Source organism: Pezoporus flaviventris, unplaced genomic scaffold (genome assembly GCF_033815535.1).
Source record: "Pezoporus flaviventris isolate CSIRO_AGI_PZ_B2104156 unplaced genomic scaffold, CSIRO_AGI_Pfla_v1 ptg000029l, whole genome shotgun sequence".
Lineage (NCBI taxonomy): Eukaryota > Metazoa > Chordata > Aves > Psittaciformes > Psittacidae > Pezoporus > Pezoporus flaviventris.
In genome coordinates this window covers 11,180,689-11,201,635 of record NW_026892577.1, presented here as the reverse complement: position 1 = coordinate 11,201,635, position 20,947 = coordinate 11,180,689, and the positions used below count along the sequence as shown (strand labels likewise).

The 20,947-nt window shown below is 57.5% G+C and overlaps 1 protein-coding gene and 1 long non-coding RNA gene across 12 annotated transcripts in view; one reads left to right on the top strand and one right to left on the bottom strand.

Annotated features, from left to right (window-relative positions):
- The window catches only part of KCNIP2 (potassium voltage-gated channel interacting protein 2), a 44,106-nt gene extending 26,656 nt beyond the window's left edge, over window positions 1–17,450 (top strand). For 4 of the 11 annotated variants that reach the window (XM_061458940.1, XM_061458941.1, XM_061458938.1 and 1 more), the window contains 7 exons: window positions 14,525–14,649; window positions 15,039–15,108; window positions 15,209–15,279; window positions 15,774–15,881; window positions 16,265–16,369; window positions 16,628–16,690; window positions 16,999–17,450. In XM_061458940.1, coding sequence (XP_061314924.1) covers window positions 14,525–14,649; window positions 15,039–15,108; window positions 15,209–15,279; window positions 15,774–15,881; window positions 16,265–16,369; window positions 16,628–16,690; window positions 16,999–17,046 — 590 coding nt within the window. In that variant the 3' untranslated portion in view covers window positions 17,047–17,450. Of the gene's footprint in view, window positions 1–2,016; window positions 2,135–6,974; window positions 7,578–11,351; window positions 11,404–13,291; window positions 13,392–14,524; window positions 14,650–15,038; window positions 15,109–15,208; window positions 15,280–15,773; window positions 15,882–16,264; window positions 16,370–16,627; window positions 16,691–16,998 lie in introns of those variants that run through there. The other 7 variants (XM_061458935.1, XM_061458933.1, XM_061458942.1 and 4 more) reach the window with 6 other exon arrangements.
- Window positions 17,451–19,066: 1,616 nt separating this feature from the next.
- Window positions 19,067–20,929, bottom strand: LOC133272161 (uncharacterized). Its single transcript, XR_009744361.1, has 2 exons — window positions 20,667–20,929; window positions 19,067–19,515 (listed from the first exon to the last, which is right to left on the bottom strand). It is a non-coding gene; the product is annotated as an uncharacterized LOC133272161 (long non-coding RNA).
- Window positions 20,930–20,947: the final 18 nt, after the last annotated feature.

Genomic DNA, 20,947 nt, shown 5'->3' with positions numbered 1-20,947 from the left:
CTCGTGGGCTGAGGAGGTTCCTTTGCAGAGGATCTGCCCCAGGCTCAGGCTGGAAGAGCTCCTCTACCACTGTGTCTGCCCAAAGTTAGGTTGTATAAATAGCCCCATGGTGTGTGGGACAGGCATTGGCCCTGGGAGGAGCCGGACGCTTGAAGAGAGGATGATGTCAATTGTTTCAACCAGGGCTCAGCAAGAAAAGTGGCTTTAAAATGCAGTTGGTGTCAGTGGGAAACTTCCTCTGAGAGTGCAACAGGTCTCTGCCACCCTATCTCTGAAGGGACAGACTCAGGGGCAAAGTTGGGAGCCAGGCAGGTGAAATCCAGGTTCAGTGCCTGGAAACTCACCTCTTTCCAAGAAAAGGAAATGTCAGGTCTGAAAACTTCCAGCCTGAACAATGTTTCCCCAGGGAGGACTTTCATCTCCTCCCCGAGCTGCCTCTAATGCATCGCTGGCATCTTCTGCTGGTGTCAGAGCTATGGGAGCACAGCCCTGAGATGCCAAGCCTGGTGGCACGGAGCTGCTAGATAAACCAGTCATGCCATGACCTGGGACTGAGCCACCAGCCCTCTCTGTCCTCTGCAAGGGGGCAAACCTGCATCCTCCTGGGCTGGGAATGAGGGTCTGGTTGAGGGCCTTGGGCTTGCGGGTTGGTGTTGGGCAGCCCTGCTGGCAGCTCTTGCAGCATTAGTCAGCACCTCTGTCATTGCTTTTCCCATTATGCGTGTCCCAGGGTGATACTCCTCTCCTGGCGACATATTTCCCCTCTCGTCACCAAGACAACAGGGAGGAAAAGAGGCTTTGTGCCCTCTGTGAGGGCAGGATGGCCCTAGAGCTGTGCAGGCAGTCAGCACCATAGCCTGGGCATGGCCACCCCACACGTACCTGGAGCAGTTGGCCTGCTCCTGGGGGGTACAGTGTGAGATGGGAGGGCAGAGGTGACATGGGGACAGCCCTGCCCCCTGCCCTGCCTGCCACACTGGTGCTGGAGTAGGGACCGGTCTTGTGTCATGCCCCACCTCCGGGAACTCCTCAGCTAGGGATGGGCAGTGTCAGCGGCATCCCCCGGGGAAGCCGTGTATCCCAAGGGAATGGGGCAGGGACCAGTGGACGCCTGATCCCTCTGGCCTGTCACCAAGCAGCCAGACAAGGGCTGGGATGTTGTTAAAAAAAGCATAGAAGCTAAATATAGCCCCGCTGGCTGTGCATGGATGTGGGCTGGAGGCACTGAATGCCTGGGTTCGCCCTCTGCCCGCAGCTCCTGCGTGACCTTGGCTAGGCCCCTTGGTCCTCTTCTTCTGCCTATTGCTGCACTGCCTGTGGGTCTGGCAGTGTCTCAGGCATCCTACATCACACTCCCTGCTCCCTTGGAGATCCCCTTGGATCTCCCAGCAAGACCCCCAGGTCATGCACAGAAATGGGGCAGCTGGAACTGTTGCCCCAGACCCTCCCCAGGAGAGGGTTGTGGGGACCTCGGGGTGTTCAGCCCTGGTGGTCCCCACGGGCTGGCATGCGTGTGGGGCACAGAGGACAAGTCTGAATCATCCCTATCCTGGATGTTTAGCCAGTGCCCAGCATCCTGTCCCTCCCTGTGTCCCCCCCTGGGAACCGAGTGCCTTTTAATATCTGTGGCCTGTTTCCTTAGCAACTGCATTAAGCAAATCGATGGAGGTGGTGTCATTGGAATGGGAGGGCATGCCTCCTTCCCCCCAGCCCCCCCAGCCCTGCCACCCCCCCCACGCCTCCCTCCAGTTGGCCTCTCTCTGCTCTTACTCACAGGCACAGCCCTGCTCTGCTTGGGCTTTCGGCCGTGGCTCCTCAAGCTGCCCACCACAGCCCCACACTGACCCCTTGCTTGCCCACAGCTCATGGTGGGCACCCCAAAGTAGAGGGGTGACAGCTGACACCCCCTTGGGGACAGAAGCAGGGGTACCTGGGGATGTGTGGTCTGGCGGCTGTGGTACTGGGGTGAGGGGGCTTCAGGGCTGTGGTGGGGAGGGGGTGGTGGGTGGGAGGCCATGAGACACCCCCACCATGAACCTGGAAGGCCTTGAGATGATTGCGGTGCTGGTGGTCTTGGTCCTCTTCGTCAAGGTGCTGGAGCAATTTGGCCTCTTCGAGCCTGTGTCCTTGGAAGGTAACGGGTGCGGGCGGTGGCTGCTCTGGGGCCGCAGGGGTCAGGCAGTGCGTGTCCGGAGCTGTCCCAAGGACGCTGCATCCACGGGGGAGTCCTGGGACATGGTGTCCATCTGCTGCTCGTTGGGCATAGGACGCAAGGAGAGGGGTGTCCTGCCTGCTCCGGGCAAGGTCCCAGTGTCTGGGTACGTGGGGAGGGGACGAGGGCTGGCAGGGTGTCTGCTGCATGGTGGTGGCTTTGATGTGCGCTGAGTGCTGTGGGCTGGGACTCTGTGAGTGTACAAGTAAGCATTAGGATGTTTTCCAGCACCTCTATGGGAACAAGGTGTCTCCAAGGTCTGTGGTCACCTCACCCAGAACATGAGGTGTCAGACTGAGGACCAGCCTGCAAAGCAGTCAGGCCTGGGCAGAATGGGTGCCTGCTGCGTTCCCTGCTTCTGGCTCTCCCCCGGTCACCCTGTGGCCCCTGGGCAGTGTGGGACACAGGGGGAGCTGCCTGGCTGCGGATGAGCCCTGCAAGGTGCTGAGCAGTGTGTGGGGGGCACAACTGGCAGAGCCAGGATATGCTCAGAGACCGTGTGTGGTAGGAGGGAGGTCAGGGCAGCTTGGCTGGGTACTCCCTGGATTCCAGGGGTGATGGCTGTGTGCCCTGCCCATGCCTGCAAGCACCCATCTGAAGGATGCTGCATCTTACCCAGCCCTGGCCATTACGGCGCATGCACATTGAGGAGGTGACAGGCAGTTTGCCTGGTCCACTGGTGCAGACAGGGGTATCCCTCTCTGGTCCCTCAAACCTGCTTGCAGGACATGAAAGCATGGTGAGTGGAAGCTTTTATTGCTGCTTAACTGCTCACTTTGTCCCTGTGCTCCAGCAGCAGCGCTCCTAGGTGGATCATGCCAGGAGGGAAACTGAGGCAGCAGCTGAGCTCAATACAAGGCATCCTGCCTGTGAACCCTGGGGAGTGGCACACTGAGTGTGCACAGGTTGCACCCCCCTCTGCAGTTCTGCTGATGATTTGGTGGTGCATCCCCCCTCCCTGTGCTTTTGCTTCTCTGTGCAGCTGCTCAAAGCTTTGGACCAAAGTCAGTGGCATTGATTGTGGCTGCTCTGCTGCATACTGGCTCCCACCACAATGGAGAAGAGGGAGGCAGAGAGACCCCAGCCCCTGAAGCAACCCTACTGAGAGGTGCAAGACAAGGCAGAAGCCGTCGCTTGGTCTGTGTGTCTGCTCCTTGCCTTGTTGCCAGTCCTCTCTTGTCCCCAGGAGGACTTGGTGCCACTGTGTAACATGGAGAGGCACAGCTTGCCCCTATCCCCCTCCACCCACATCCCCATGCTGGGGAGCTACGGATCCCTCTGGCCTGCCTGGAGGCTCACCCCAGCTGTGATGGTGGGAGTGGGACTCAGATGCCCTGGATTAGCAGCAATTGCTCCCATCAGCAAAAGGTGTCTGGAAGGGAGAGAAATGTGTTGCTCAAGGGGCAGAAATTGGGTGAGGTTGAGCTGAGTCCTGGACACCACAGGGGAGTCCGGCAGGTGAACAGTTGCATGTTGGGATGAGATGCTTTTGCATGGGTCACACACGTCTCCACCTTGGCTTGGAAGGCAGCAGTTTGTTCTCTGGGGAAGGTCCTGGGCAGGTCTGGGGCTGGGAAATGCTGAGTCCCCTCCGGGGGGTTATTTACCAGCCATGCCTGGGCAGCAGTGACAACACAGGGACCACAGTGTGAAACCGTACACTAATAGCTCAGGTCTGCTAATGGACACGGGCCTCACCCCCGGCTCCAGAGCCATCAATACTGCCTGCCATGCTTCCCCTGCTCCAGCTGCTGCCCTGCCCCGTTCCCACCCATCGCTGTTTCTCTGCCCAGGCTGGTGGTGTCCTGCGGATGGGCTGTGCTGGGAGGTTTTGTGCCACTGCAGTGATGGGCTGGGAACGGAGCATCTCCATAGGACCCTGGAAAAATACCTGAGCCCCGGGGAGGGGTTCAGTGGGAGCAACTTGCAGTGACTCTGTCTGCCCCTGGAGGGACCACAGAAGGGAGGGAGACAATGTGGGGGAACTGCAGCTTGGTGGGTTCCCAGACTCAGCTTGATGAGGCACCAAGCAACCCATCCTCCATTTGGAGCTGGCCCCCCTCTGAGCAAGGGTTTGGACAGGAGTGCTGGTTGTCTGTACACCCTCACCCTGTCCCCTTGGCCCCCTCAATGTCTCCCCTTGTACCCTGCTGCAGGCTTGTTGGCGCAGCCAGAGCAGCTGTCTGGCAGCAGCGCTGGAGCATCTCCTGTGGATGTGCTGTGCTCCAGGGGCGATCGATGCTGGAGTTGACTGGTTAACCAGTGACGGGCCATGTCACCCCATCACTGCCCTGTGCCACCGCACCTGTCCCCAGCCCCCAGCATCTCCCAGCAGAGCTGCCCAGGGGCTTCCAGCCCCCCTGACAAAAGCCTGCTTTGGCCAAGTGCTTGGGAGGGGGCAGACAAAGAGAAATGCTATCGATTCTGGCTCCTGAAGTGCAGCATCAATAATTCAGCGCACAGCAATCGGTCCCGGCTGGGAGGAGGAGGTGTGGGGAAGAGGCGAAAGGCGGGTGAGCCACCTGCGTAGCCCAGCCTCTGATGAGTATTGGATGAAGCTGCAGATTGCTATCAGGAAGATATCTGGTGCCTGCCCAGGGCTGTCCCTGCCTCAGCTGGGTCAGGGTCTGTACATGGGGCAGGCGGGATTGAGGGTGCCTTGGAGAGTCCCTGATACGAGGTGCACTGGCTCCTGCCTTCCCCAGGGGATTAAAGCTGTTGCCCCAGAGCTGAGGATATGGAGGGGGAAGAGGGGCTGGGGAGAGTGCCAAACCCCTCCAGAGTCTGGGAGGAATAGGAATGAGCAGCAGCCAGCCTGGGTGCCACCAGCACCCCAGAGGATGCTATGCAGCAAGCAGCATGTCCAGCTCCTGGCACCTAACGTAGGGTGAGGGTCCCTCCAACCAGGGGAGAAAACTAGCATCCCTGTGGTGTTGGCGAGACTGAAGCCCTGCGTCAGACCCTACTTTCCAGGAATCCCTTTGGCACCAGCATGGAGCCTCAGCTGCAGGAGGGAGCAGCCATTTGGGGCATGATGCCAGAGGTCCTCAGGCTCACGGCACCATCCAGCCCGGTGTGTTTGACAGATCTGAGGGGTCAAGGCAAGCTGGCTGCAGGTGTGGTATATCTTGGAGCATGAACTCCAGCCTGCCATGCTGGGCAGCTGCAGGGGCTAGGGTGCACCAGAGATTTCCCCATGTGCAGTGAGTTTAACCCTTGCCTTTCCTTTTCCAAGGACTGGACAGGGTCTTGTATCTGAATCAGGAGAGAGATGCTCATTCATGGTGAGGGCCTGCAAAGCAGGAGGGCAAGGGGCAGAGATGTATGGTAGCTGTGGCTGGGCTCTGAGTTTGGATCCTAGCATAGCCTTACGCTCTGAGGCATGCTGCAGCTGGGCTGCATCCTTGGGTCTTGGAGAAGAAGGTCTCCCATGGACCCTACATTCACCTCTGGAGCATGTTCCACGTGCTCCACACCCGGAGACATCAGCCCTGGCCATTGCTATGGACATAGGATGGGCTGGACTATTTTGCTCTGCCTGGAGAGGGTGAAGCTGGGGGAGAAGGGGACTTGGTTCTGGGTTCCCCTTGGCTGTGGTTTCTGCTGCCATGGTCAGGGAAGGGCAGCTCTCCCAGCACCAAGCTCCGCAAGGACTGCAGCACCCACAGCACTCACCCCACCAACTCTGCCACTGAGTGGTGTCATGTCCCGCTCAGCCCAGCCAGATGTAATTAGCTTGTTGAATCTTTTCTCCCTCCGGCCTCATGTTAATCACTTTTCACATTGCTTCCCTCCCAGTTCCCCTTGGCCTGGCTTGCCTTTTCTGTTGCTGATGTGCCTGGAGAGGGGAGCAAAGGGACCCGGCTGGACACAGAGCAGAATCCCATTCTGTTGCATCCTGCCCCAAAGACAGGCTCTGAGCTAGTGGATGGAGGTGCAGGGAGATTGCTCAGCCATGGGGAGCTGAGAGAAGATTGCAAGCTGGAGAAAAGACAATAAAGCTAGACAGCAAGGGAGCCTGTTGGGACAGCCCTGCCTTGCAGTCCTGTTCCACTGATGGAAGATCAAACTTTGGAGTCCAAAGGGAGAAGCTGTCTTGGAGCTGGTCTGGGGCTCTCTAGCACAGGGTTGTGTTGGGCTGCAGTTGTGAGAGCTCAGAGGGGTCTCTGTCACCTCTCCCATGCAAGGGGTGGGATTAGACCCCAGGACTGGGCACAGGTGGGTATACAGGTGCCCTGGCCAGGGCTCTGTAGGGTTTTGGTCCCTGGAACACAGCAGGGTGTTCCACACAGTGTCTGTGCTTGGCTGCAGCATCTCCTCCCAGGGATGCAGGTAAATGTCTCATTTGCCTTGGGCATCTGCCCAGGGCCTTGCTGTGCCACTGGAGCAGGGGGTGGCCAAATCAGAAGGAGCTTTTAGGTGAGAGATGTGCAGAGAACTGGACCAAAGACTTTCTAATAACCACTGCTGCCAGGCTTGGGTCTCTATCCTGCTGCCCACAACACAGGGGTTTGGGTAGGTTGCAGGGAACCCTCACCCCAGCTGGCTGCCCCTCCACGTTGGACTCCCTCCAGGCAGCACCCCATGGGGCATGTTCAACTCCAGCAGCAAAAGAGGTACCCAGGGCTGGCAGACCCCAGCAGTGGCTCCTCCTCGTGCTGTGACCTTGCATGTGGCTGTATTTACTTACTGGTACAAAGAGGTGCAGGGGGAAGGAGAAGGGGGTGAAAAGAGAAGAGGGGAGGGTGGCAGCTGTCTGCGGAGGTGGTTGGTGAGCAAGGCTGAGCTCTGAGGCAGGGAGCTCCTTATGCCATGCTGTGGGTGCATGCAAGGTGGGGCGCTGCTGGGGGGCAGATTTGGGATAAGGCAGAGGGGCTGTTCCTGGGCTGGGTAGCATCAATGTCCCAGTGAGAGATGAGCTCACCCCTGTTGGGTGAGAGGAGCAGCCAAGCCTCCTCCATGCACCCATTGGTGACAGTTCTGCACCCCTCTATGGCTCCCAGTGGGGGGGTGCCTGTGCCAGGCTGTGTAGGTGCAGGGGTGAGAGCCCACCTCTAAGTCCCTTGGGCAGCTTTGTGGTCTCCCTCCTCCTCTGCAGCCTGGGTGCCCCGAGAGACCCCAGAGGGTGCTGGGGCGGGAAGAGGGAGGGCCAAGGCAGGTCTCTCCTCCCCTGCCCTCCCCTTTCCTCCCTTGCTGGGTCTGTTGCTCTCAGACCAGCTGCCTGCTGGGGCTGTGTCTGGGGGGATGTCGGTTGCTGGAGTGCTCTGGGACCCGCAGGGGCTGCAAACGGTGGGCATCATTCTGCTGCTCTGCTCCAGCCTCAAGCTACTGCATGCCCTGGGCATCATCGACCTGTCCAGGGGAGGTGGGATGGGAATGGGGATGGGGTTGGGGTTGCAATGGGATGGGATATGGTGGTGGAGTTGCTCCTCGCCTCCTGTCCCCGGGGCTGCGGGGAGGTTGGGGGAGATTTGGAAGGATTGGTGTGTTTTGAGGGTTTTGTATGTGTGTGGGGAGGGCTATTAGGGTGTGAGAGGCTGTCTGGTGGAACTAGGGTGTAAGGAGTTGGGGGACTAAGGATGTTTGAGATTGTTGGGGTGCTCGGGGTGGGGGTGGGGGGAACTTGAGTGCTATGGGGAACCCCTGCACGGGTATGAGGGATGTTGGGGTGCAAATATCTGGAGACACTGGGATGTGGGGTGTTGGAGTGCAGGATGCTAGAAGATTATGGTATCTGGGAGCATTAGGATAGGGAGTATCTGGGTCTGGAAGCATTGGGGTGCTGTAATGTGTGTGGTGCTGAGGGACTGGGACTTTCTGGGGTGTTGGCGTCTGGGGCTTTGGGATGCAGGGGGCTGGGCTTTGTCAGATGATGGGGTGATTAGGGCTGGGGAGGTGACTGGGAGCTGGGGCTAGAAGTGATGGATGTGGTGTATGGCACCATGCAGGGGAAGTTTCTCCCCCATTGCTGAAGGAATTGGCAGCTATGGGGGGAATGTGGCTGAAAGAGCCTGGAGCCCCTGGCCCCTTTGCCCTCCCTGTGGAGCTGTGCCAGGGTTGTGAAGGGAAGGGGCTGCTGTGGGTGCTGAGCATCCTGGATTGGCATATGGGTGCTGAGGACAGGGCTGAATGTGGCCAGACAAGAGGACCCAAAACATGTCAGAGTGATGCACGACCTGTTGGTTGTGTCTGGTGAGAGTGCGAGTGCAGAGAGCTGCACATTGCTGCTGCCTTGTCTCCCTTGACAGCCTTCATTGGCTGGCATGGACATCCTGGCTCAGACAAAGGCTGACAAAAGATTTGGGGTTTGTTTGCCCCTATCCCATCTGGTTGGCACTGGCAGCTGGGGATGCTGCAAGATGAAGGGGCTGCAGATCACATTCCCTTGGGCAGGCAGATCTTGGGATGGGAGCTGTGATGGGATGACATGCCGATAGGAGGGATCCAAAGGACCAGTTAAGTAGCTGATCAGAGGGAGGAGATGAAGGTGCTGTTTCCAGGAGGTGTTTTCAGTCCCCTTGTGATGGAGGATATCCCTGAGCTGCCTGGGATCTGACCGGGATGAGGCATGTCCAGGCTTTTTCCCTGTGTGTTGCTGGTGATGGTATGGATGGCATCTGGGTAATGGGTATGCAGAGCGCCAGCTCTCTTATAGGATACACTTCCTGCAGCCAAGAGGACATGCTGCTAAGCTGGGGCACTTTTGGGGTATTGGTATATATTGGGGCATTTACGGTGTCTCTTCTGGTACCTTAGATGTGCCAGTTCCTGCTGCCAGAGATGTCCCTGCCATAGAGGTGGTGATGGGGACCCTGCAGGATGTGTCCCTGCGCTAAGTTTTTGTAGCAGGGTGATGGCCACGGCTGTTCCAGTCCTGCAGCCTTACTGACTGTGTTTGGAGAGTCCTTGAGCTCCATTGTCCCTTGGCACCTGTATCCCATCCCCTTCACTTTACATTTTGTACTGAGAAATGATTGTTCTGCCAGCATCTCCTTTGGGCACAGCCAGGCTGTCTGGGAGCACTGCCATAGGCTGGGGACGGGGACGGGAATGGGGACAGTGCTGCTGTGACTCCTGCTTTGCTCTATGGCCCCTCCTGGCCCATGCCTCCTTCTCCCTTTGGCTAATGCTAAGCATGAGGGTTGTGCAGCCCCTCTCCTCTCCCTGGCACTGTGGAACACTCTTTCCATGGGTCCTTGCTGCCCCATGAACTGCAGGTCTCACCCAGCAGCTCTGCTGCTCCCAGCGCCTTCAGCCCTGCTGGCTCTGGGTGTCTGGGCTGAGGCTGCTCTGTCCCACCCCCAGGACAGGGACTCACTGTCTGTCCCCTGCCCTGGGAGATGCCAGCTCTGATTTCATTCCCCTAATGGATGACTGTCTGGCCCCTGCAGCTGCTGCAGGCACCTTAGCCCTGGTTATGCTCTGCTCTGTCACCACTGACTAATGAGGGCTGTCTGCAGAGCTGCTGCTGGTGGGACCCATCCTGACCCCCCAGTGCAGCTGGGGGAGCTCCTATCTCCATTGCAGCCTTCATTGCAGGCCCCTGTCAGCTGTGGTCCCCTCACCAGGAGGTGGTGCTGCCTGAGGCCAGGCACTGCAGAGGGGGGGCAGAGCTGGGGGCTGGTGGACCCTGCTCAGAGCTAAGCCCTACACAGGGATGATTGTGAGACACAGGTTTTAGGGGCAGCTGAGCTCAGCATTGCTGCCCAGATGGACCCAGAGCCATGGCCTGGCAGGGGGAGCTTGGTGATGTGCCTTCAGCCTCACACGAAAAGGGGATGCTCTGGAAGTGGATGCAGGCTCCTCTACTGAAAAGAACATGTTCTGGGAACTGCCAATCCCTTCCCCATGCTCCCCTGGCCCTGCCATGCCACTTCTTCTGGCTTACCCCTCTGCCCTAGCTGGGGCTTGTCCTCATGCTTCCCAACCATGCTATCTATCTGAGAAGGCAGAGGGTCCCCTCGCCAAGTGCATTATCCCATGTCATCCCTGCTCCTAGGGCAGGGTGCTTGGTGGATTGTCCCTGAGGTACCAACTCCTGCCCTTCCACCTGACCCAGTGTTGCCCCATGGAGCCAAGCTGCTGATGCAGATTCCATCCTGGAATGTGCTGTGGACAGGCATTCAGCTGGGGACACTAAGGAGGGGTCTTGCTGTGGAATGCACATCTTCCACCCATTGTGGTGATGCATTTATTGAGGAGTTACTGAGAGAGGGAGCGGGGGAGTTTTGGCACTGTTGGTTTGTTATTGTAGGGTCTTTTCTAGCAAGATGATGCTAGAAGGGGTGGGTTGGTCTCCCCAGCCAGCTGTTACTGCAAGGGTGCTGATGGCTGTGGCTCTGTGGGGAAGGGAGGGACATTAGAGCCATATGTATCAGGCTGACCCTGGCTTCTGCTTTTCCTCTGGGGAAACCATGGAGAAGCTCAGGCTTAGGTCCTCCCTGGGAATGGGGATGTCATCCCAGTGTCATGTAACCCCCTGATCCAGCATTGGCTGGATCCAGCCCCCAGGGACACATCCCTTCTCCTTTTGGTGCTGCCCAAAGATGGAGGCTTGGTTTGTGTGTGTGTGCGTTTCAAAGATGCTGGGCTGTGGAGTGACGCATAGGAAATGACAAGCCACTTAACCCAGCAGACCTCCCACTGCAGATAAACCACCGCCAGCCCCTTCTGCTGGCTTGCTTTCTGCCAGCCACCTGATGGCTCTTGCAGAGAGGCAGAGGGGCAGAGCAATGGCTGGAAAAGGAGCTGTTGCTGGCAGGGATAGGGCTTTGTGCTGTGGACATCCAGTGTGCCCAGCAGGGAAGCACACGGCCGGGCTCTGCTCCTGCTTTGGGCAGAGCTGTTTCCCAGCAAGGGGGAGCCCAGGGAGCCTCCAGACATGCTCATGGTTTGGATGCTGGGATCAGAAAGGGGAAGGTGTGTCCTGTCCAGCAGAGCCCTCAAGCGCACTAAAGCCAGGACAGCAAAACCCCAGCCCTGGTCACCCCTCTCCTGTTGTTAAGCTGCATGTGCTGAATGTGCTCCCTCCCTTGCCCCGGGGCCCCTGGAATCAGGCCCTCTTTGGTTTCCTCCTTAAGCAAAAGCCCATGTTCTTTATTTTCTTTTTTCTTTTTTCCTTCTTCATAACAAACTAAAGTGTTACTTGCACCTGACCTGACCTACTGCACGTGCCTATACCTGCTGCCCCTGTGAGTCCAACCACAGTTTACTCTCTGTTGCATCTCTCCCGCTGTGTGGTTTCCCTCCACCCTGCTCCCTCCTCTGGTCCATCACCCTGGCACTGGGTGTTGCTCTGCTCACTCTGTCCCTTTTGCCTGGGTGAAGGGGCTGTTTCTTCCTCCCAGGTCTGTTCCCATAGCTCGGCTCTGCCAGAGGGACCCAGAGCGTCCTTGGAAGGCTGAAAGGTGCAATTTCCCTTTCCCTCTGCGAATTAAAGCCCTAGAAAAGTAGCTGGGTCAAATCATGTTTTAGGCACAACTGATGCCTGCTTCTAGGAAAGGAAAAAGCCTTCTTCCTCACCTGCCTGCAAACCCCAGAGAGACAGGAGCCAGGCTGTGCTGTCCTGCCAGCACCAAGATCCTGGCCCCACCCTTGCCTCTGTCACCCTGTGACAAATGACAAATGCCAGGGGGTGCATTTGTGCATCCCTACATGTTTGCACAGCACTAGCACCCTCCTGTGGATGCCACTTCCCTGGGGACAAGTGGCTTTATGTGATGTCCTGCTCAGACAATGACCTCCTGGAGCTGTTCTCCACTGCCCCAGCTTGCTGCCTTGGTGTGGGCTCAAAGGGTCCCAGGTCCTGCCTGCGGGCACTTGAGGACCAACCTGCTAGCAGGGGCTGCTGGATGCAGATTCACATCCCTATCCTGGAGCTGGGTACCATGCAGCACCATTTCCCCAGCACCGGGGCCTCAGCTCAGCCCCACAAGGCTAAGAAAGCCCCATCTGCTAGCCCCCCTAGAGAAACAACCCCAAAACCAGGATTCAGGATGAAGGCATCTGCTGCTTGCAGATGTCCAGGGCGTTTGGAGCAAACACAATGTCAGCAGAGCCCCCAAGGGACTTTGCACCTTTCGTCCAATTGGTGCCCTATGCTGCTGTCTGCCTCCCTTTGGTGTCTGGAGCCCAGCACGGCCTTCATCCCCCTCCTCTTCTCCTCCTCCCCGCCTGTGGCATTACTCCTGCACTGAGGCTGGCTTGAGGCACTGTGGGGCCCTGTGGGTCTGTGGCTGTGGGGCAGCACTAGCTGGGAAAGATAGGGCTGAGCAAAGCCAGTAGGGTCCAGAGGGGGGAACAGGAGATGGTGGTGGGGTCTGTGCAGTAAGGGGACCTGCTGTTAATGCAGGGACACTTGGAAGCGATGGCCATGGGCCAGGCTAATGTGGGGAGCCCTCTCACCCTGCTCCATAGTCTGGCCGAGGCAAAGCCCTGAGCCCTGTTCCCCTTCTGGCTGTCTTAAAGCAGGTCCCTGGGCTCGGATCCCAGTGCTGTGTTGGGGAGGGGGTGCATGCTGCAGTCAGGCTGCATGGCTGGGTTTGGTGCATGCTTCGTGTTCAGCCTTCGGGTGCCAGCAGGATCAAACTCAGCCCAAGCTTTGGGGAGGATATGATGCCCCGGCTCAGCTGCAGGCTGTTTCTTGGGCTCCATCCTGCCCTGCCTCTCTGCACAGCTCCATGGGGAGGGGAGGGAGCAGGTTTTTTTCATGGAGGCTAATAGGCAGAGTCCAGCCCTGCCATCTCCTGGGTCTCTGGGCTGCTGTGTATCTCCAGTGCACCCCAGCATGCTCCAGTGGTGGGGTGCAGAGGGGCTGGGTGTGGGTGGCCCAGCAAGGTTACCCCTCTGTCATCCCCATGCTTCCCAAGGAGGGAAACTCCAGTGCCGGGTTTGTCCTGGGATGAAGCTGAAAGGCCAAGCAGAGCCTGGGCTGGGCTTTGCTTTCCTGCTCCTCTGGCCTCACGCTGCATGTGCTGCCCCTGCCCTGCTCTCCTGCGCCGGGTGCCCACCCTGCAGCCGCTGGGTCCGGGGCCGTTGCTCTGTTAACTCTTCTGCTTGGTGACTCCTTCTTTCTTCCAGGCAACCCGCCGGGCCAAACTAAAAAAGCGCTGAAGCAGCGATTCCTCAAACTGCTGCCCTGCTGCCGGCCCAAATCCATCCCCTCGCTCAGCGAAAGCAAGTGCTTCTTCTTGCCTTTGTGTGTGTGTGTCCCCAGCGGCGCTGCTGCCTGCCCTTCGCCCTGGCCCTGCCCGAGGGAAGGGGGCACCTCCACCACTGCCCTGCTCTGGGTTTGGGGTTGTCAGGATCAGTCCTGCCCTGGAAGGGTCCTGTCCTTTGGGCTCTGCAACCACCTCTGTCCTCGCCTGTTTCCAGGCTGGTTTTCCCCCATGTCCAGCTCCCCAGAGTGGCTCCCACAGGATGCATGGTGGCAAGACCTGCTTTGGAGCTGACTCGGGGAAGTGGGACCCTCCTGGCACTGTTTTAAAAGCTGGGAGGTTGTTGCTCATTGCTGGTTTGGAGATGGAGGTGTGATGGAGGTGGGCAAAAGGGGCTGAGAAGGGAGTGAGCACAGAGCTGCCCAGAGCCCTCTACCCACTCTGCACTGAGTGTGCTTGGCCCTGCGGTGAGTCTGAGCCCCTGGCCAGGGTCACCCCATGCCCCATGGTGTCAGCTGATCCCCCCTTGGGAGAAGAGGTGAGTATGAAGAGGCAGGAGATGATCCACCTCATGGATGGGGGGTACCTGCTGTGGGGTCACAGTCCCTCTTGGTTGCAGTGGGGCCAGGGGGTGTTGGTTGCTGCAGGCAGGGCTTGTGCAGCTTGCCAGGTGGAGGGCAGAGGCCATCAATGAAGGGGGGGCACAGTGGGCAGGATGGGTACAGACAAGGCTGGGGGGGACTTGGGTATGGGGGGCAGTTCTCCTGCTGGACACAAGTCCAAGTGCAGCACAGACCTGCAGGACATCCATGGTCTCAGCTGCACAGGGCAGATGTCTGTGCTGGGGTGGAAGAGAAGAGCAAGCAAGGGGGTTCTCAGCACTGGGGGGTTTCACACCCCCGTTTTGTATCGGAGGCTGGGGGGCTGCTGCCAAGGGTGTCCTTGGGCAACATGCCTGTTCCAAAGGTGTCCCTGAGTGTTCCCTGCTGGCATAGACACAGCTCCTGCTCCAGAAACACTCCAAAAGCATGTCACCCTGGGTAGCTGAGAGGACGGGGTGCGCTGTGCAAGGTGCCTCTCCTGTTCCCAGCACAGCAGGGCAGGGCAGGATGGTGCTGGCCTCAGCCACCCTCTCTTCCCCTTGGGTTCCTTGCAGACAGCGTTGAGGATGAGTTTGAGCTCTCCACCGTCTGCCACCGCCCCGAGGGGCTGGAGCAGCTCCAGGAGCAGACCAAGTTCACTCGCAAAGAGCTGCAGGTCCTGTACCGAGGCTTCAAGAACGTGAGTACTCCTTGACCAGCTTTGTTAGCCTTGCCTCTGCTGCCATGCCCACCTTGGAGGGTGCTTTGCACCCAGTGGTGTCCAGGGTTTGCAAAGGCTTTTTGGACCTTAGGATTGAAGCTTATCAGGCTATGGCCTGATCCGACCTCCAGGGAGCTCAGCTGGGAGGTCTGATCCTGTGCTCCATGCCTTGGGTGCCTGGAATGCAGAGCCCCTCCAGTGAGGGGTGCAGCACACAAAATTAGGGAGATGCTTCAAGCTGCCTTAGATCCACCTCACCAAGCAGTGCAGAGCTGCGAGGCATGGCAGGGGAGATGCAGGGATTCAAGGGGGATTCAATTCAGCCCCTCTCTGTAACATGGAGGTGATGCTGTGGCTTGCCCTGGCAGGAGTGCCCCAGTGGCATTGTCAATGAAGAAAACTTCAAGCAGATCTACTCACAGTTCTTCCCGCAGGGAGGTGAGTGCCCATCCCTGTCCCCATTGCCATGCCCTGCACGGGTGCCTCCACAGAGCGGGGGTTTACACGGCACCCCCTCACACTGTTTACCTTCCCTCAGACTCCAGCACGTATGCCACCTTCCTCTTCAATGCCTTCGACACTGACCATGACGGCTCCGTCAGCTTTGAGGTGAGCTGTGACCAGGGAGGAGACGGCAGTGGGGCAGGGAGGGCATGTCCCTGGGCAGGGCTGCACAGTGCTGCTGCTGGAGATGGATGAAGGGCTTCACAGGGCCTGGTGGAGTTTATTAAATTCCCAGAGGCAGTGGGGAAGCAGTGAAAAGCAATAAAAAAGGAGCCTTTCTGTATTTCTTGTCTTGTAGGTACCCAGGGTGGCAGGCACAGCCATGGCTGGGTCTTGTTCAGGCTTTGGCTGAACATCAGGTCCTAATGCACATTGTTTTGTTGGGTCCTGGGACCCAAGTGTGGGACATATTTGGGGACATTCAGTTTTCTACAGGCTCTTTTGAATACTCAGTATTTCCCTTGCCAGCCCAGCCCTGGGGCACACTTGCTTTAGGGCTGAGTTCCCCCTCTGCAGGAGGGACAAGCAGGGCTGTGCCCTGTGTCCATGAGACACTTTGTGGATGCAACTGCACGTGTCTGCCTTGTCCATCCTTGCAGGACTTTGTGTCTGGGCTGTCCACCATCCTACGGGGCACCATTGATGATCGCCTGAACTGGGCTTTCAACCTCTACGACCTGAACAAAGATGGCTGCATCACCAAAGAGGTGGGATGAGGGGTCCAGGATAGTCCCTGAGGCCAGGACAAATCTGTCCCTGGAGGGATGAGGGCAGGACTCACGGGCATTAGCTGAGCATTGGAGGAGATCTGGGGGGTGTCAATATTTACTGAGCTCAGCTTTTCAGACAGGTCCCTCCTGGCCCCCTGACACTGGTGTGTCTCTGGGGTGGAGGGTGGATGAGGGCTCTGCTTCTTCCTCCATCACACATGCAAGTATACACATGGCCCCACACTGTGCACAGAGCTGGCAGTAACACTCCTAAGCACCCCACAGGTCCTTTGAGAGCATCATGAAAAAGGTGTGGGTTGGGCACCAGGTGGAGGCAGAGCCCCATGTTGACCTCGCAACCTTGCTCCCCATCCCTCCAGGAAATGCTGGACATCATGAAGTCCATCTATGACATGATGGGCAAATACACCTACCCAGCCATGCGGGAAGAAGCACCCCGGGAGCACGTGGAGAACTTCTTCCAGGTGAGCTGAGTACATTCTGGGGAGGCAGAACTCCAGAGAGAGCCAACAGCTGCCCCAAACCTGGCATGGTGCAGGAGAAAACACCCCACAGTGGGGATGAAGCAAGACTGTGCTGGATCCAGGAACAGAAAAGGCCTTTCTGGTCCTGCTGGGTGCTTGGGGATGGCTGGGGTAGTGGGATGTGGGACTCAAGCAGGGGATGCTGGGCTCTTCGTGGGACTGTCCCTGCCATGCCCCCCGTGCTGTGCTTGTCTGCAGAAAATGGACCGAAACAAGGACGGCGTGGTGACAATCGAGGAGTTCCTGGAGTCCTGCCAGAAGGTAAACCCACCTGCAGCTCTGCTCTGGGGCTGGGCCACCTCACTGTCCCCTGGGGACCTCTGTTCCCTCCATTGCCTTCCTGGCAGAGCAGGCTGAAGGCGGGGCTTCCAGGGGCAAGGCTGGGGCTCTGCTTTGGGAACTGTATCTGTGCCTGCATCTCTGTGCTGATGAGGTGAGTGGGGCTTGGAAACTGCCTGTAATCCCTGAGGCTCTTGTCCCATGGGTCAGAGATGCCATGAGGTTAAAGCCAGGCTTGAGGGAAGCTGCCCGGATTGCTGTTCCACCTGTTTCCTGCATCCTCCCTGCAGGATGAGAACATCATGCGGTCCATGCAGCTCTTTGACAGTGTGATTTAGCTCCCGGACCTGCCTCCAGCTGAGCTCTCCTGCCACTGGGCCCAGAACCTGCTTCTCTCTCGATTTTTCCTTCAAGCCTCCTCTCCACCGGCTGCACAGACACCTCCATGAAAACGGGTCTCCCTTCCCGGAGACACGGTCGGCGCTGGGATGCTCCCTTCCCCCTGGGCTGGCTCTGCTTTCCTTGGGGGATCCCAAGCAGGTGCTTCTGGACATTGGAGCATGGGCATGGCTGACACGGGGTGAGCATTTGGCCTAGATGGACCTCCCTGCACCTGCTCCCAGCAGGGAAACCTCATCCTTTGGCTGTGATAGATTTCCCCCATGCACAGCGTCCCGTGCAGCCACAGCACCCCAGCCCTGACCCTCCTCAGCCCTGGGAGCCCCCAGCACTGGCTCAGCCCAAACCCTCCAGAGGTCTTGCACCAGGTGCCAGCGCCTTGGCTTCCTCCCGTGCCCTGGCTGTGCCCTGCCACAGGAAGCTTGTCTGGCATGTCCACCAGGAGCTGCTGGCCACCCTCATGGGCAAAGGGGCCATGCCTGGACAAGGCAGCTGCACAGGCACTTGGCGTTTATTGCTGCATGAGTTTTAGGGAGCAGCCCCTCACTCTGGAAGGCCCAGTTAGTCCTAGGAGGCTCATCCCGATGTGGAATGAGGAGAGACTAAAGGGACCTCAAGGTGCTTTCTTGTGGCACTCGTCTCCCAGAATGGAGGATGCAGGGCTGGGAGAGCTGCAACCTTAGTTCCTATCCCTCGAGGTTGGGGTGCTGGCACACAGGGAACGTCAGGGATCCACTTCGAGGCTCCAATGGAGAGACACCCTTTCCACCCCTCCCCAGGACACAGCAGCCACGGTATGGGGACACATGGAGGAGGGAGATGTGCTGGCCTCCATCAGCCAGCCTGCCTCTTGGGCCTCACAGCCATGCTCCCAGCACCATTTGCTGCTGACCTTCCCCTGCTCCCGTGTCCTGCTCACCCCAGCCTACCCAGGGTACTGGGTAGTGAGCAGTGGGGCAGAGAGGTGTCCCTACAGGCAAAGCCCTGTGCTGGTGACATGGCTGAGCTGGCAGCTCCTTGGAGACGAAGTCAAAGCTGGGACTGCCTAGGAGTCAGTCCTGTTGCTGTGCTTCCAGAAGGATGGAGGGTCACCTTTAGGCAGGGAAGGCTCATCCCCTTCTCCTGGTGTGGCCACATGAGACCCTGCCTGTGGACCTCACGGATGGATACAGCAGCCTGGGGCTCCTTATGCTTTTGGCACTACCAGCTCCTCAGAGCTGGGTCTGTGCAGGCAGGCCTCAGCTGTAGCTAGGACAGTGATGCCCATGGGATAATGAACCCATGCCAACCCCAAAAGCCCCTCTGCGCAATCCCACAGGCACTGGGAACATATCCAAACTCATCACTCCCTGGCTCTGCTGCTCCAGCCTCTGCGTCCTTTGCAGCCAAAAGCAATCAGGGCTGGCCCCAACTGTGATGTCTGAGATTAAAGGGAAGGGCTGAGCAAAGCCAATACCCATGCTGGGCTGGGCCCTAGACCCAGGCTGAGCCCCTGGTGTTGGAGCTGTCAGAAACCCTAATCTAAGGGCCCTGAGCCAAAGCTATGGGGCTGCTCCCCAGCAGGACTGCCCCTGGCCCAGCCCTTGCAGATATGATGTGTTTTTTAGGTTCATTCAACACATTGCTCATCTCACAGTCCCATTCCTGGGTTTGCCGTGGGGCTGAGTTCCCATGTGCAGTCTCCCACAGGTGGGAGGGCAGGTATCCCAACCCTTACCCCTCACAGCTCCGTCTCCCTGTCCTCCCTCTCTGTGGTACCCACCATCCCTTGCCACATGGAGCAGATGCCGCCACCCCCCTCACGCTGCAGGTCGCATGGCGTGACCCCCCTGCCCTGGGGCATGGTGACCCACAACCCGCTTGGCATCTCCAGTCTGTATATTTTGTATTATAACAATAATATGGTTAAAAAAAAAAAAGAATAAAACCAAACAAAAATACAATAAAATCTAACCACAATCGCTATGCACACCACCGTTATGTCTTTGCATCTGTCAGCTCCCTGGGGACAGTGGGGGAAATAGGGGCTGAGTGCCTCTGCAGAGGGTTAGCAGCCTTTTTAGGGTGCTCTGCACGGGTGCTCTGGGACATTCACTGGGGACAGGGTTTCAAACAGCCTGCCCATGCCATTGACGGCCCTGTAAGTAGAGTCTTGCACATGCTAAAAGGCTGTGAGCTGGAGCTGTCAGGTGTTTTTGCAGCTTGTCATAAGATGCTGCTGGGTGAACTCGAGCTTGGAACCAGGTGGCCCTTGTCAGAATGTGGCATTTAAGGCTGAGCTAACAAGAAGATAGCTACCATGTTGAATAGGTAGGTATGGACTGGACATGGGTTTCTTTTAGGGATGTAAATTGATGGATGATCACTGGTCCTCGGAAAAGTGTAGCCTTGGAAACTGGGAAAATGGACTGAAGCAAAACAAAGAGAAAAAAAGCAGCAGGTAAGTAAGAAAACAGCAGAACAACAGGGTACTGGACTTGATAGGGGACAGTGACACCCTCCAGCATTATGCAGTCTGTGGTGCAGGAACTGAAGGCTCAATGAGAAGAGCTGCCTGGAGTCCGAAGCATTCTTAAAGGATGGGCCCTGGCCATGGGGAGAATTACCACTGTGTGATTGGGAAAGCTGTGAGTCTGCTCTTTCAAAAGCCTCTGACTCCCCAGGGATCTTTCTGACCTGCTAGCTGTGGCACAGGTCTCTGTAAAGCAGGAGGAATGGACCCGAGTCTGTTTCCCCCTGTAACCCACCCTTCCCAGTATATCCTATCCTCTGCTTTCAGAGGGAAAGACCAGTTATGTGGGAAAACAGCTTAGCAACTGGATGAGGCAGCTGATGCAGCCTAGGGCAGTGATTCATTCCAGTATCCTGAATACTGCCTAGAAACACAAACATCTTGGAAAAGGATGAGATCCCAACACTGGGAGAACTGCTACTGCACGAATGTTTTGGCACTATCAAAGCTGTGAGCCTGATGCCTGCTTCAGGGTCCCTTCTGACCTAGCAGCCAACTGCCCAGCTCTGCGTATGGTGGTATTGAGAGTACCGTGTGCTTTCCACGCAAATTCTACGCCTTTCTACTCTCTACCTTTTCTATAAAGCCTTGTTGCATGGCAACACAAGGTAGGTACTACTTAGGGTAGCAGTACAATTTCTATTTTTGCTCTTTGAAAGCTTTCAATTGGACATGATGGCAATTAAGAGACACTCCTTGGCCAGGCTCTTTGCTGAAGCTTCCTGAGCACAGGTACAGGCAGATAGAAACGCAGCCATCTTGGGTTTCTCATCATGCTGAAATATCATCAGTGAAAATAAGCTCAAAGAGCAAGAAACAACTTTCAAAAACACAAGAGGGAGGTTTGAGGAGAGCTGAGTGTGCTGGGTAAGGGTGAACGGTGTCCAAATCAGGAGCGGGGGTAATTTTAATTGGGTTTCATTCATTCTGTTCTGTCTCGCCTAAAACATGACATGGCTGCCATGATGTCTGCAGCCTTCCTCCAGCCCCTCCTCACAACTGAGGTTTCCAGCAGCTTTTTGCTCACTGGTTTCTAATTGCTGGTACCTGCTGTGGCCTCCCCAGTGCTAGGTGCGCTGGAAGGGCTACGCTGCTGATCTCTCTATGCAGCCTCAGGGAATGTGGCCTTTTCAGCCCTGTGGTCTCTGAGTCATGCTCTGGGTCCCAGTCCCCCACGCTTCCACACGGCTGGAGCTTCTCCCTGAACACATGTCGCCTCAGGCCCCTGCTCTGAATTACTGAGCTGCTCCCAGCTTCAAAGCCCATCCTCATAGCTCCTTCTAGGCATGCAAACACCGGCAAAAGTAACATCACCCCTGAGCGCAGGG